The sequence below is a fragment of the Pseudophryne corroboree genome, assembly GCF_028390025.1.
Source record: "Pseudophryne corroboree isolate aPseCor3 chromosome 3 unlocalized genomic scaffold, aPseCor3.hap2 SUPER_3_unloc_6, whole genome shotgun sequence".
In the NCBI taxonomy this organism is placed as follows: domain Eukaryota; kingdom Metazoa; phylum Chordata; class Amphibia; order Anura; family Myobatrachidae; genus Pseudophryne; species Pseudophryne corroboree.
The window spans coordinates 1,737,040-1,752,876 of record NW_026967552.1 but is presented as its reverse complement, the minus strand read 5'-3'; the positions used below and the strand labels follow the sequence as shown (position 1 = coordinate 1,752,876).

General features: G+C 46.3%; 2 protein-coding genes across 2 annotated transcripts in view; one reads left to right on the top strand and one right to left on the bottom strand.

Annotated features, from left to right (window-relative positions):
- Positions 1–15,837, bottom strand: part of LOC134984503 (zinc finger protein 585A-like) — a 593,603-nt gene that overhangs the window by 417,358 nt on the left and 160,408 nt on the right. The gene's annotated exons all lie outside the window — the stretch shown is intronic.
- The window catches only part of LOC134984506 (zinc finger protein 271-like), a 185,336-nt gene that overhangs the window by 58,791 nt on the left and 110,708 nt on the right, over positions 1–15,837 (top strand). The window contains exon 6 of the mRNA XM_063950076.1: positions 5,794–6,750. Within this exon, the coding sequence (XP_063806146.1) occupies positions 5,794–6,750 (957 nt within the window). The remainder of the gene's footprint in view (positions 1–5,793; positions 6,751–15,837) is intronic.

The window sequence follows — 15,837 nt, the reverse complement described above, 5'->3', positions numbered from 1 at the left end:
CTCCCATTAAAGATAATAGAGTCTGGGTCTTGGTCAGGATCAAAAGAATGAGAGTCTTTAACAGGACCCACAGACTGAACTTTCCTTTCAGACTTGACAGAAGGAAGAACTTTCTCAGGACCAACAGGACATGAAGCCCCTACTTGAGACTTACGAAACTTAAAGTTCTTCCCAGGAACTGGTAGGGCAGGAAATTTCTCTTTAGGATCAGCAAGACATGGAGACTCATTAGCAGAAGCAGTTAAATTAACTTTACGGACCGGAACAGGTAGACTTTGACTGGAAATAGATACGGCAGAATTTGAATCTATGGACAACTTTGAACAGTCTGATTTTGGGGTGAATCTTTGTTGTACCGCTTTAATGAAGGCAGGAAGATCAGAGAGCAATGGATCCTTGGACTTGATGAAGGGTTTGGCCCAGTCCAAAGCTTCCCCTCTGAAGGATCTGAGGAAATAATTAACTGCATTGGGAGGAGTGATGCTGATTGACGAGTCTGATTCGATGTATATGAGATACTGGCGAGCCAGGGCACGGAATTGGGCAAGATCTCCTTCAAAGACAATATTCCCTGGAGTATTACAATGGAGATCTTTCTTGGAACAAAAACTAACAGATCTGACATGATTGTGTTTGGAGGCATTTTGGATACAGTCTGAGAAAGCTGTGTTCATACTGGAAATCAACTCTGAGGCACAATGTTTAACACTAGAACTAGAATCAGATGCCCTTTCTAGGGCTGCAGGATCAGATGCCCCACCCGGGCCTTCAGAACTGGACACGAAAACTGGAACCCATCCTGGGACTTCAGGGTTTGCTGACCCTTTTGGTGAAAGGCCATCAACTACCCTTTCTGGAATCTTGACAGGCAGAACTCCCTCCTGGGGCTGCACAGGCAGAACCCCCTCCTGGGGCTGGACAGACAAAACCCCCTCCTGGGGCTGGACAGGCAAAACCCCCGCCTGGGGCTGGACAGGCAAAACCCCCTCCTGGGGCTGGACAGGCAGAACCCCCTCCTGGGGCTGGACAGGCAGAACCCCCTCCTGGGGCTGGACAGGCAGAACCCCCTCCTGGGGCTGGACAGGCAGAACCCCCTCCTGGGGCTGGACAGGCAGAACCCCCTCCTGGGGCTGGACAGGCCTTGGCATGACCTCTGGCAAGGCGGGCACCTCTCGGACCTCTGGCAAGGTGGGCACCTCTCGGACCTCTGGCAAGGCGGGCACCTCTCGGACCTCTGGCAAGGCGGGCACCTCTCGGACCTCTGGCAAGGCAGACTTGGATGACTGAGTGACCCTGAAAGACAAGACAACATTTGGACTGACCGTTGACACGGCAGTCCTCGCTTGCCCGATGGAAGGGAAAACAGCGTCCTCATGCCGTGAGGCAAGGGCAGACGGGTACTCATGCCGTGAGGCAAGGGCAGACGGGTCCTCATGCCGTGAGGCAAGGGCAGACGGGTCCTCATGCCGTGAGGCAAGGGCAGACGGGTCCTCATGCCGTGAGGCAAGGGCAGTGGGAACCCCTCCTGGGGCTTTGGCTCACGAGTCCCCTCCTGGGGCTTTGGCACACAAGTCCCCTCCTGGGGCGCAGCCACTCGAGACCCCTTCTGGGGCGCAGCCACTTGAGACCCTTCCTGGGGCGCAGCCACTCGAGACCCCTCCTGGTGCGCAGTCACTCGAGACCCCTCCTGGGGCGCAGCCACTCGAGACCCCTCCTGGGGCACAGCCACTCGAGACCCCTCCTGGGGCACAGCCACTCGAGACCCCTCCTGGGGCACAGGCGGTGAACACCTCACTGTTGATAAGAGACTTAATAGTCTCCTGCTGGTTCCCAAATTTAAGTTCTGAGCCCCTCGTCACAGGACTCCAATTGTAAATAAGAGTTTTCTTTTGGGCAAGCTTTTTGGGAGAAATAGGGTCTGGAAGGACATTGAGTGATTTATCAGCTTGAACCCTGGAAGGCTGAAGTTTATCACTATTTCTGAACCTGCATAATGAACAGTCTTTAATCAGGTGTTCAGCACTCCCACAATAGAGACAGAGACCATTCTCAATACGCCGCTGGCGTTCAGCTTCAGAAAGTCTGGGTCGCAGGTAACTTCGAAATCTCCCTTCACCCCAACCTGACGAGGGAATTTCAGTAGTGGGGAAGCAGGAGTCTGTAGTCACATTGGTCTCAGAAACCTGAGAGTAAGCTTTGAAAAGGTCCAGAAAACTCCCAAAAATGTCTGGTATCAATTGAGTTATACCAGTAAAAAACGTTTGTAACTGCTCAATTTTCACGAACAAATTACTCAGTCGCTCAGGATTCACTCCACCATGGGACAGGGGGGACTTGGAACAGTTGCAAGAAAATGTACCAACAATATTGTCCTCACCAGGCTGATTATGGCAAGGATTAACTGCCTCCAGGACACTTTGAGAGGTTGGAATACTCTGCTGCTGCAGCAGATCCACACGAGAAGATATTCCTAAAAAGGCTTATAACAGCAGTGTCTGTGTACTCTCAAAGTTCTGCAGCTTGCTCAGAAGACGCGGAACTGGATCTGCAACATGAGTCTGACCGGCTGAGATCTGGACTGGACTTGAAACGACTGGGTCCATTCTGAGCATACTACTCCAGTAGTGTGTTTTTTGGCCGGTGATAATGTTATGATTCACCTGCCTCTAATTGTTTGGCAGGTGAATTACAAGGAGAGAATCACTACTGGAGGTACTGGTAGGTGCAATGTGACATAGAAATGGTTAACCAATGTTACACTGGGGAATACTGTAATAACTTGAGTGTGTTGTAGCAGAATTAAGGATTAGCAGAATATGGACTGTCCCTTTAATAATGGAATGTGCAGCACACTTACACTGATGATGGACAGCAGGTGAGAAATATAACAGGTAAGAGCCAGGACTTGATTACAGGACTAGAATGTATAACAACCACTGTTGCAGGTAATGAATGTCCACAGAAGTGCAGGAATACTAAGTATTTATTATAGCAGTGGTAGAATGAGGTATGGCAGAGGAATCACAGTACAATCCAGGGTACAATGTGAGCTAAGAATAAATGGGTTTGCAGACTGAGAATTGCAGCAGAGTAATGAGACAGTTGAATAAAGAATCAGAGTATTATAATCCACGGAACTGATTGCAGGATTTGTATAACAAAGCAAATAGCATGCAGGCACAGAGGAAGTCCATAGTACATGTAACACGAATAGTGAATACTAGAGGATCCAGAGATCACAGTAAAAAGTCCATGATACTAAACTAAATAGTTCTGGCATGAACATGAGCTGGCAAGAATGGTTGTGGCAGGATTACATGAACTGGAAAACCAGGCTTCTCGGCATGAACAGGAGCTAGGACGAAGACACCAGGCAAGCCGGTCGTTCAGGCAGGAAAGTAGTATAATATCACCGGCGTCTGAGAACTCAGCTAGCTGGCCTTTAACAGCCACACTAACCAATGAACAAGGCCAGGCTGGGAGTGTTCACTAGTAATTACAAACGCTGTGCACCTGCTGAGCTGCATGTACACAGAGCCAAGGAACAGAACACATATGGATCAGCTGACACCAGATAAATACTGAACAGAATCCTAACACCTGCTTAAAGCCTCATCCAGGTATAAGAAGTTTGCCGATAGGAAGCGTAGAGTGTTTCCTGCTCTCAAGGTGGGTGATCGTGTGTGGTTGTCCACGAAGAATTTGAGGTTGAGAGTTCCCAGCATGAAATTTGCACCTCGCTACATCGGTCCCTTCAAGATTGAACAAGTCATCAATCCTGTTGCCTACAGATTACAGTTACCATCCTTCTTGAAAATACCTAGGACATTTCATGTTTCCTTGTTGAAACCGCTGATCCTGAATCCGTTTCATTACGCACTTCCTCTAGCTCCCAAAGTTCAGACTCAACAGGGAGTCAAGTACGAGGTGGCCAAGATTTTGGACTCACGTTTCCGTTACGGTCAGTTACAGTATCTCATTGACTGGAAGGGCTATGGTCCTGAAGAACGCTCTTGGACCAATGCCTCAGACGTCCATGCTCCTGCCTTGGTCCGAAATTTCCACTCAAAGTTTCCTTTAAAGCCTAAGAAGTGTCCTGGGGCCACTCCTAAAGGGGGGGTGCTGTCACGATCCGGGTATCTGGATGCCATTACCTGCCGTTTAAGTGTCTTCTGAGACTGGCCCAGCATTCCAAGTCCGGATCTCATCTGTGTCAACACTCTGCACATCCCTCCTGTCATTCTGATATACTACCACAGCGGCACCATGTTTGAATCCAACATGGCGTCTCCCGTCCTTCGCGGCCTCCGCCGCCGTTCCTGTGTTATTGCTGCAGGTTCTCAGAATAGTGTATCATACCTGCCGCGGCCTCTGCTGCCCTCCAAGTGTCTCAGCATATAACTGTCATCTGGCGTCTCCTGTCCTCCGCGGCCGGCGCCGCCATTATCACTATGTTTGCACATTTCATTTCAAACCAGTTTTCCCTCCAGGTTCCAGCATGGGCGCAGCCATGTTGGATTTGATCACATGCTCCAATTCTTCCACTCCACCATCTCTGGAATCTGCATAATTGCCTAGCCAATGCCTGCATAGCGGCAGGTATAAGTATCCTGTGTCTGGGCCAGATAGATGTCAGTGCTTTGAATGTCATACCTTGTTCCAGTCTCTCTCTCCTGTGGTTTGTTTCTCCAGGTTCCAGTTCCTGTCTCCAGCATCCACAAAGAGACCCGCACCAGCTTTCCATCTTGCGGTGCAGCCTGACTTCCGTGGCTATCCAGTTTCCAGCTATCTACTATCTGCTTCCAGCAGCCAGCTTTCAACCGATTCCAGCTTCTACAAAACACCGGTGCTGATCCAGCGGATCCTATCTTATCAGCAGTATCCACTACCACCGGTAATCATCTATCAGCTATTCAGTTTCTACGCTCCCTAGCATCTCACATCATCCACTCTGTATTTTATCACCTGGCTGGTTCCATCCAGCATCCACTCCGTGACTTTAGTACCTGGCTGATTCCATTCAGCACCCACTCTGTGTTTCATCACCCGGCTGATTCCATTCAGCATCCACTCCGTGTCTTACCACCTGGCTGGTTCCATCCAGCTGATACAGCAGCATACTCAAGTTACAGATTCACCTGTTACAACTACTGGCATGTTCCTCGGCTATCTCCACTACTACAACCAGGCCTGGTAAGGTTTTTTCCATCAAAGGACTTTAACATCTGTTCTAACCTACCAGTGCTCTGTGATACCTTTCATTGTTACGTGTTCCAGGAACTGTGTTATTTGCCACTGTCAGTTGCTAAACCTTGAATGCTGCTTGTTGTTTCACGGAGTCTGTTAAACTTTTATTTTGAATTTTAACCTGGTTGTCATGGTCACACCTTCGGGTAATCATTCTGCACTTACATGTCCAGGGGTCTGATTAACCTCCCAAGTTTAATTTCATCTCAGCCCCTACAACTGAGGCTTCCTCCCGTCAGCCTAAACCCTCAGTTGTGACAAGGACTTGGCGAGTGACTACATCTCCATTTATACTTCATGGTTAGTTACCAGTACAAGAGAGAGATATATCTAAGTCTTATTATAATATTACATATGTTATTGTGAGTGTTCTCAGGAGGGTGGACACAATGATCGTCTGAGACACAATATTATAAAGCCTTTATTAAAAGTTATGTTTTATTATACATACACATTTACAATTAAGTGTCCCAGAGAGTCATTATTATTTGCAAGATTAATATTGTTACAGAAAAGTCACATTTACATAATGTATTTTATTTCCAGCAGATGGACACACAAGCAGGAATATCTCAGAAGGACATCTAATGTTATCCCCGGATTGTGACATAAAAGAAAATGACAGTAGACAAGAATCTCCAGGAGATAACCCCATTACCCCAATTATACATCCAGCTTTATCAGCTGGTCCCCCTGATCCTGCAAAATGTTCTTCTGATCACTCTGATATTGGTGTATCTGGTACAGTTCTGACAATAGATATAGAGTTTCCCTGTTCTATAGGTGCCAGATTTTTTACACAGAACACAAAGCCTATTAACCCACAGACAGGTAAGGCAAGTGAGAGGCCATTTCTATGTTCTGAGTGTGGGAAATGTTTTGTATACAAATCAGATCTTGTTGCACATCAGAGAAGTCACACAGGTGAGAAGCCATTTCCATGTTCTGAGTGTGGGAAATGTTTTGCACACAAATCAGATCTTATTAAACATCAGAGATATCACACAGGTGAGAAGCCATTTTCATGTTCTGAGTGTGGGAAATGTTTTGCACACAAATCAGATCTTGTTATACATCAGCGAAGTCACACAGGTGAGGAGCCATTTCCATGTTCTGAGTGTGGGAAATGTTTTGCACGCAAATCAGATCTTGTTATACATCAGCGAAGTCACACAGGTGAGAAGCCATTTTCATGTTCTGAGTGTGGGAAATGTTTTGCACACAAATCACATCTTGTTAGACATAACAGAAGTCACACAGGTGAGAAGCCATTTTCTTGCTCTGAGTGTGGGAAATGTTTTATCCAGAAATCACATCTTGTTATACATCAAAGAAGTCACACAGGTGAGAATCCATTTCCATGTTCTGAGTGTGGGAAATGTTTTGCACAGAAATCAGATCTTATTAAACATAAGAGATGTCACACAGGTGAGAAGCCATTTTCTTGCTATGAGTGTGGGAAATGTTTTACTTGGAAATCACAACTTGTTACACATCAGCAAAGTCACAGGTGAGAAGCCATTTCCATGTTCTGATTGTGGGAAATGTTTTGCACACAAATCAGATCTTATTAAGAATGAGAGAAGTCACACAGGTGAGAGGCCATTTTCTTGCTCAGAGTGTGGGAAATGTTTTACATGGAAATTAGATCTTGTTATACAGTTGTGCTCATAAGTTTACATACCCTAGCAGAATTTGTGATTTTCTGGCCATTTTCTGGCCATTTGTCAGCGAATATGAATAGCTCACAAACTTTTCTTTCACTCATGTGGTTGGGTAAAGCCATTTATTGTCAAACAACTGTGTTTACTCTTTTTAAATCATAATGACAACAGAAACTACCCAAATGACCCCGATCAAAAGTTTATCTACATCTCTGACTTTATCTCCCTTTACACTTCCACCCGTCCTCTTCGCTCTTCTAATGCACGCCAACTCTCCTGCCTACAGATTACTTCCTCCCACTCCAAGATTTTTCACGTGCTGCACCACTTTTCTGGGATTCCCTACCTCTCTTTCTCAGACTCTCCACCTCTCTACAAAACTTTAAACAGGCTCTCAAGACCCACTTCACCAAACCCAGCCAAATCTCATCCTAACCATCTGTTCCACGCTCTCTATGTACCCCATCTGTGTCACCCCTGTCTGTCTACCCCTCCCCTTTAGAATGTAAGCTTGAATGTAAGCTCTCACGAGCAGGGCCCTCTTCCCTCATGTGCTTATTCTTTCTTACTTTAAGAATCTTCAACTGCATCAAATCAAGCAGTCTGCTGATGTAACTATGTTTATTTACCCTGTATTTGTCCTATACTGTCATCAACTGTAAGTTGCTGTTTTCCTGTTTGATTATTTGTTTATGTACTCTGTAATTAGGTGCTGTGGAACCCTTGTGGTGCCATATAAATAAAGGATAATAATAATAAAGTCACACAGGTGAGAAGCCATTTTCTTGCTCAGAGTGTGGGAAATGTTTTACACGAAAATTAGATCTTTTTACACATCAGAGAAGTCACACAGGTGAGAAACCATTTCCATGTTCTGAGTTTGGGAAATGTTTTGCACACAAATCAGATCTTATTAAACATGAGAGGTCACACAGGTGAGAGGCCATTTTCTTATTCTGAGTGTGTAAAATGTTTTACACAGAAATCACAACTTGTTATATATCAGCAAAGTCATTTCCATACTCTGAGAAATAAATCAGCACACTAGACATCACTCAGGTGGGAAACCATTTTAATCTTCTGGAGTATCCTTATTGCCATGCATTGCTCTTCAACGTTCTTATATCTTCTATGCTTTTTGCAATATACATGTTACTGCAGGGTGAAATAATCAGATGTCATGCCCTCATCTACCACTGCTATGCAGATGACCTGTCTTTTGCTCTGGGTACTGAGAACCCAGTACCAATCCTACATGGTTGTCTAGCTGAGCTCCAGGTGTGGGTGATGCCATTTAGCTGTGACTCAGTCCTGGTGACTACTGCAATGTCCTCTACCTGGGTCTCCCACCAAAAGAATTGCACCTGTTGTAGCTTGTACAGAATACAGCAGCCAGGCTGTTACCTAACCAGCCCGTTCCTGCCACATAACACCCATTCCCTTCACCGGCTGCCTGTAAGATGGTGACTCTATTACATAATCTTACTGACTCCTAGCCTTACATGACCAGGGTCCATGGTACCAGAAGCAGCTTCTGCCTCCTTACTGCACTGCTTTCTAAATTCCACCTGCAGATGAAGGACTGTTACCAGCAGTACCAAGAATCCCCAAGCAGTGCTGAGATGTCAGGGGAGGATACAGGGTGGGTGGCAGTAGTGCTGTAGCGGAGGCTGCCGGAGGCACTGTCTGTGGGTAATATTGTCCCCAAGCAGTGCTGAGGTAAAAGAGGGGGGACACAAGGTGGCGAGCAAGAGGGGAGACAGGGTGGTGGCAGTAGTGGGGGGAGATGGTACAGGTACAGCTCGGTGTGCTGGGGGACACCAGGGGTTTATCCCCAATGTATTTCTAGCCAGACTACCCCCTCCCTTTCATGCACCTGAATTGTACTTCCTAATTGATTTGAGCAACTTACATTTTGTTCTGTTATAGGCCCTACACACCTAGCGATAATTTGAAAGATATGAACGATCTCGTTCATAAATGAACGAGAACTCGTTCATATCTTTCAGTGTGGAGACTACAGCGATGAACGATGCGCGTCCCCGCGCTCGTTCATCGCTGATCTCCCGTCGGCTGTGCATGCAGGCCAATATGGACGATCTCGTCCATATTAGCCTGCACTTCAATGCAGCCGGGTGACGGGGGGAGTGAAGAAACTTCACTCCCCCCGTCACTGCCCCCCCGCCGCCGGGTCGCTCGTCGGCCGTATCCGCCGTCGGGCAGCTCGGCGGCGGGTCGGCCAGTGAGTAGGGCCCTTTAGTGTGGGGGGAGATGGGGCAGTGGCAGTAGTGGGTGGAGACAGGGCAGTGGCAGTAGTGGGGGAGACAGGGCGGATGGTCACAGTGCAGTACCGGGGGCTGCTGGAGGCAGTAAAGAGGTGTATGAGTCCCGCACAGAACCAGTTGATGATTAGACTTAATGATTGTTTCCTTATTTCTAATTAATCCCTTGTATGTGTTACTGTTATTTGCTGTGTCAGCCTTTATGTGTGTTCTGTGTAATAATCCTGAAAGTAGTGCTGCTACCGATCTCATATCATTTGTAGTAACTTAGAAAAGATGAGATATGAGGTGCACTCTGGAAGCTTATAGGGGGTTAATCAGAGATGAACGCAGATGTGACATCACCCAGCCCTCCGGAAAATGGTCCTGGCCCGCCGGCATTCGCCCCTCAGGTATGCGGCCGCAATGTGCGTGTCCGCACGGCCGCTGCACATGTGCATTTTGCCAACACCAGCAAACGGCTGTGGGCCGCTAATGCGGCTGGGTCTGAATGACCCCCATAGGGTTTTGGCTCTCCTGATATGTATCTGTTTTACTTACCTGCAATACTATAATGTAACTGGAATTGTTTCTGTGCTTTAAAGGATATTTTGTCCATGTGCAGAGTAAAGTATTTTTTAAGTTTAAAATATAGAGAAAAATCTGTGTATTAAAGATATGAAATAAAGTTTAAAAACAAAAGATTTCCGTTGAGTCTTTTTATGTGTCTGTGTATTATCTTATTTCCAGATAATTGTCGCTATGGTGACAGAAACAATTTCCTGTTACTGTGTCACTTGTATTGTTACTTTTGTGTCCACATAATATCAGTGTTGCTGTGTATAAATCTCTCGTCTGGTGTGTAAAGGTGGGTACACACACTGGCATTGTGACTGTGCGATTTCCCTTGAACTGTCCGGAGCCCAGAACCACCAATAGTGACTGTATGTACTTGTTATTTTGGCTATGTCCAATTTTGACAGCTCATGTGAATAGTGGATGACATTACGGGAGGGGGGACTCTTTCTGTATGCGTTTCGAGTCTGAGGGGACTCTTTTTCGAGGCATGCCTTGAAAAAGGCACCCAAGACTTGAAACGCGTTGCCCAAAGAAGGTCTTTACACAGGTGAGGTGGATTTGTGTCTCCCATGTAAGGTAAGACCTATTTTATTTCTCTATATTTGGCATTTGGAGCTTCATTACCGGACCTCAGCTCAACAAAATCATATATTCTTCCTTGCTGGGATCTCACACAGCCCCCTCCCCCTAAGGCTTGTATGTTTATTTTTTCAACCATTTTAAACAATTTGTGAAATAAATTGTACCTTTATTGCATCACTGTTCAAGTCTATTTGACGCAGAGACCTTTATATGTGGAGTTATGCTGTATTCATTGTGAGTAATGGTACGCTTGAGACGTATCTTATGAAAACGATACCTTGATGTGTGTTATACTGTTCCTCACTATGTAAGTGAGGTATGCTGTTCCTAAGATCACCTGCATATCTTATTTATGGGGTTAAGATATAAAGAAACCATTATCAGGGTTATAGCACATCATATTGTGTCAGTGAGGTACGCCACCTCTAATCTACTAAAAAAAGATCATTCACTTTCATAAGGAGTACCACATTATAATCTCATGTATAGAATAATCTTGAACATACAGTGGGGCAAAAAAGTATTTGGACAGCCGCCGATTGTGCAAGTTGACCCACTTAAAAAGATGAGAGGTCTGTAATTTCCATCATAGACTTCACCTGTGAGAGACAGAATCTGGAAATCACATTGTATGATTGTTACACTATTTATTTGTTTATTCTTGTGGAAAAAAAATATTTGGACAATCAAAAAGTTTAACTCGACACTTTGTAATATAACATCGGTTGGCAATTACAGAAGTCAAATGTTTCCTGTAGTTCTTGACCAGGTTTGCACACACTGTAGCAGGTATTTTGGCTGGGTGTAGTATGTCTGACTGGCAGTTAGGAGACCGCCGGTCAGCATACCGACGCTGGGATCCCGGAGGGAAGGTTGAGTGCAGCAAGCCCCTTGCGGGCTCGGTGGCGACCTGAGGTTACCACGGGTTCTATTCCCACTCTATGGGTGTCGTGGACACCCACGAATAGAAATAGTCCCTGTTGGTCGGCATGCCGACCATCGGGATAGTGAGGGCGCGGGATGTCGGTGGAGGTCATGTGACTGTCTGTCTCCCGACCGCCTGTCACATGAATACCACCCATTTTGGCCTGTTCTTCCATGCAGATCTTCTCTAGATCTGTCGTGTTTTGGGGCTGTCCCCGGGCAACACGGACGTTCAACTCCCTCCACACATTTTCTACTGGGTTGAGGTCTGGAGAGTGGCTAGGCCACTCAAGGACTTTGAAATGCTTCTTACGGAGCCACTCCTTAGTTGCCCGGGTGGTGTGTTTAGGGTCATTATCATGCTGGTGTTATGATTACAGCACTCCTGACCAGAGGAGATCTTATGACAATGATCAGAGCGCTGGAATGGAATGTTGGTAACGGGAGCAGGAAAGACTAGTTGCCCCTGGCGCCCTAACTCTATTGTCTCACCCGTGCTATCGGAGATCCCTTGCGAGACTATGGTTTCTTGAGCCCATGGCAGCCATGTTTGAAGGGCGGATTATGTCTGCCCAACTCCGGTGCCCCCCGGTCTTAATGAGAGACAAAGGGAAATCCGAGGCAGGATGATAACAAGAGGACCTCTGACTGACAACAGGCCAGGGGCAACAAGCTAACTAGCAAAGACCTGAAGTATGTGCGGAAAAACCGCCAGGGAAAAGGACAACCAAAAATCCACTTGTCCAATACTCCTACCCAGCACCGCCGGATACCAGAGTGGACCTGTGGAAGCGGAACCCTCCGCAAAATGCTCCAAAACACAAATAATAAATGGTAAAGCGGCCAAGCCGCAACACACGGCAAAGCCGCGACTCACGAACACCACTGGATGTTAAACGGTGATCAATCAGGACTCCAGGAACAAGATGACAACTTCCGAGTACAGGACTACTGAATACTGGAACGACCGGATACAGCAAGACTGGAAACAGACTCAGCAAACAATGACAGCATGCAGGAAGCTATTACCGGCGTCTGTGAGAAGCCCTGGGAGTGCATATAAACAGGAGTCCTCCAATCAGCTGCTGACAGGGCTTGATTACATAAATGCCGTGCAGCTGCCTTGCTGCACGGCCTGGAAACAGGTGCACAATCATTTTAACTGGACCCAGCAACGGGGAACGCGGTCCGCCAGTGGTGTCCCCGTTGCTAGGGTCCGTGCGGCTCAGTGCGCCCGGCGTCTAGCATTGCCAGGGAGCCGGCGGCTGTACGCGTACGGCGTCCCTGGTTGCTAGGCGCCGGGCCGCACCGACGAGCGGACCCCGGCGCCTAACAGCTGGAAGACCCAGCCACGTTCCATCTTCAATGCTCTTACTGAGGGAAGGAGATTTTTGCCCAAAATCTCACGATACATGGCCCCATTCATCCTCACCTTAATACGGATCATTCATCCTGTCCCCTTTGCAGAAAAGCAGCCCCAAGGCATGATGTTTCCACCCCCATGCTTTACAATGGGTATGGTGTTCTTGGGATGCCATTCATCATTCTTCTCCCTCCAAACGCGGCGAGTGGAGTTTATACCAAAAAGTTTGATTTAGCTCTCATCTGACCACATTACCTTCTCCCAGTCCTCCTCTGGATCATCCAGGTGGTCACTGGCAAACTTTAGATGGGCCTGGACATGTGCTGGCTTAAGCAGGGGAACCTTTCGGGCGCTGCAGGATTTCAATCCATGACGACGTGTGTTACTAATGGTAACCTTTGTGACTGTGGTCCCAGCTCTCTTAAGGTCATTGACCAGATCCCACCATGTAGTTTTGGGCTGATTCATCACCACCCTCAAGATCATTGATACCCCACGAGGTGAGATCTTGCATGGAACCCCAGGTCGAGGGAGATTGTCAGTGATCTTGTATTTCTTCCATTTTTTAATAATTGCGCCAACAGTTGATCTCTTCTCACCAAGCTGCTTGCCTATTGTCGAGTAGCTCATCCCAGCCTTGTGCAGCTCTATAATTTTGTCCCTGGTGTCCTTAGACAGTTCTCTGGTCTTAGCCATGGTGGAGAGGTAGAAGTCTGACTGAGGGTGTGGACAAGTGTCTTTTATACAGATAACCAGTTCAAACAGGAGCCATTAATACAGGTAACGAGTGAAGGATAGAAGAGCTTCTTAAAGAATAGTAAAAGGTCTGTGAGAGCCAGAAATCTTGCTGCTTGGTAGGTGTCCAAATATTTATTTTCCACAAGAATATACAAGTAAATTGTTTAAAAATCGTACAATGTGATTTCTTGTGTTTTTTTTTTTTTTTTTGCAGATTCTGTCTCTCACAGGTGAAGTGTACCTATGATGGAAATTACAGACCTCTCTCATCTTTTTAAGTGGGTAAACTTGTACAATCGGTGGCTGTCCAAATACTTTTTTGTCCCACTGTAGATACATCCATATTTTTCATTGGAAGTTTTTAGACATCATTTCCTGACCATTATGCCTTCTATGTACCTGTGGGTCCACTGTGATAGCACAAAAAGAGGATGTCTATTGGATCAAGGAATTCCAGTTGTCCTAATTAACTTAGGATAAGTATTAAATATAATTTTCCGTATCATTTACCACACTTCCATTTGTATAGGCACCATCCTATTCACATTCCCCTGTTTCTATAGTTCTAATTTTGACTTGTTGGGATAAGTCCTTTCTCGGGCTGGGTCCACAGGTTATCCACAGGATAACATTGGGATATGCCGGAGCAACAGCGGATTGGCACCAAATAGTCACGAGCTTTCTGGCCTCCCAGGATGCATTGGGCTCGTCCATATAATCCCGCCCACCGACTCAGTCTAATCAGTTTTTTGTTTGGTGCGGCAGGAGCCGGACCATGGTCACAGGGCTGCTGTTAAGGCAGCCCTAAGCTTTATTATTTTATTTTTTATAGTCTTACTATGTTTTGAGTGATCTTAACAGCGTCTTAAACGCATGCTGGAAAGAGTCGCTCCAACAACTCTCCACCGAGTCGCAACAATGCTAACCTACGGGTACAGTGCTGTCTCGGCGGGCGTCTGTGTCGGATGTTCTAGCAGTCCAGCAGATGTTACCAGGCTGTGGTCGGATCACGGGGAGAAGGTAAGGCATCGGTTCCACTTACTAGAGGAATTCGGACACAGCTGCACTGTATTGGAGGAGACTACAAATAGTGGTTGATGCACCACCACCATGGGTGCTCCAACACTAGGCTTTAGGGATCATAGGCGTCAGGACCAGGATGAGGCCACGATCCCTAGGATTGATGTAAGCAGGGGGGAGTCAGACGCTCTCCTGGTCGCCCCTCCCCCAGTTCATGACCAGTTTCTGGGCATCTCCCGTCCATGAACTGATGACCTCACTTCTGGCTCAGACGCTACCACGAGGAAACTCGGTCACAGCTTAGGCCGCTGCGGTTGTGTACACTAGTGTTACTGCTGAGACCGGGTCGTAGACAGGAGTGTCTGCATACACTAGTGGTTCAATGAGCGTCTGTGTCCTTTATCAGTTACCAGAGCGGCAGTGTACACCAGTAGCGTCTGGATCCACTCAGCGTCTGTTAAGCGTATTGATTGATCCTGGAAGTGGGGTGAGTCTCCCTGTATCCCACTCTACTGAGTAAGGGTTATACAGTACTAAGATTCTATCTACTGTGTTAGTATGAATAGGTAATTTTGGTACATAGTGCATATGAGGCCTGCACAGTACTGTTGTTTTCTGCATAATATGTCTGAAAAACTTTTTGAAATAATGGTTTACAAAGAGATTACGGTAGTTGTACTCCTACATACTGGGAAAGTATTTGTGGTTGATTATATACTTATATGACAATGTCTAATATATAACATGTGACTGACTGCTAGTGTGATTGCTGACTTTTATATGTTTGTCTGTATTTTCTGAACCTCAATGCTGGTGCTTGGGTTGGGGTCAGATTGATATCACTTCTATATTTATATAAAGTGCATTTCAGTCACAGAGTGTGTAGTATATTGTATAAAACAGATTATTTACCATGTCTGTGAGCGGCAAAAGTGACGAGGATACTTTATCAGGGACTCCTACACATTTAACATGTTTATCTTGTAAAGTGGTGATGTTAACCCAGTATCTAACTTATGAGGGGTTATGTGCAAACTGTTTTGCGTTTCAGCAAAGTAAAAGACAGGTTCCGGTTCAGCAACCAGTAGATCCACTGTGGGGTGTGTTCGCACAAACCTTGTCTAGTGTAGCTGACAGATTAGCACCTGCAGTTCCACCCCCGGGAATAGGTTACACTATTAACCCATACATGCAGCTCCCTTCTTGTGGTTTATCTCCAGCAGCTGCAACAAGTCAGAAGGCTGTTAAAACCAGGGTAGATACATCTATGTTACAGACTACACAAGATGATACAACAGATGAGGATACAGTGTATTCAAATACTCCATATAATGAACAGTCGGAGGGTTTCAGCTCAGAGGATATAGCTGAGCTTATTGATGCCATGAAGGCTGTTCTGTCTCTGGAAGAATCAGCTAAGGCAATATCAAAATCTAAAGCACCTGTGTTTAAACGTCCA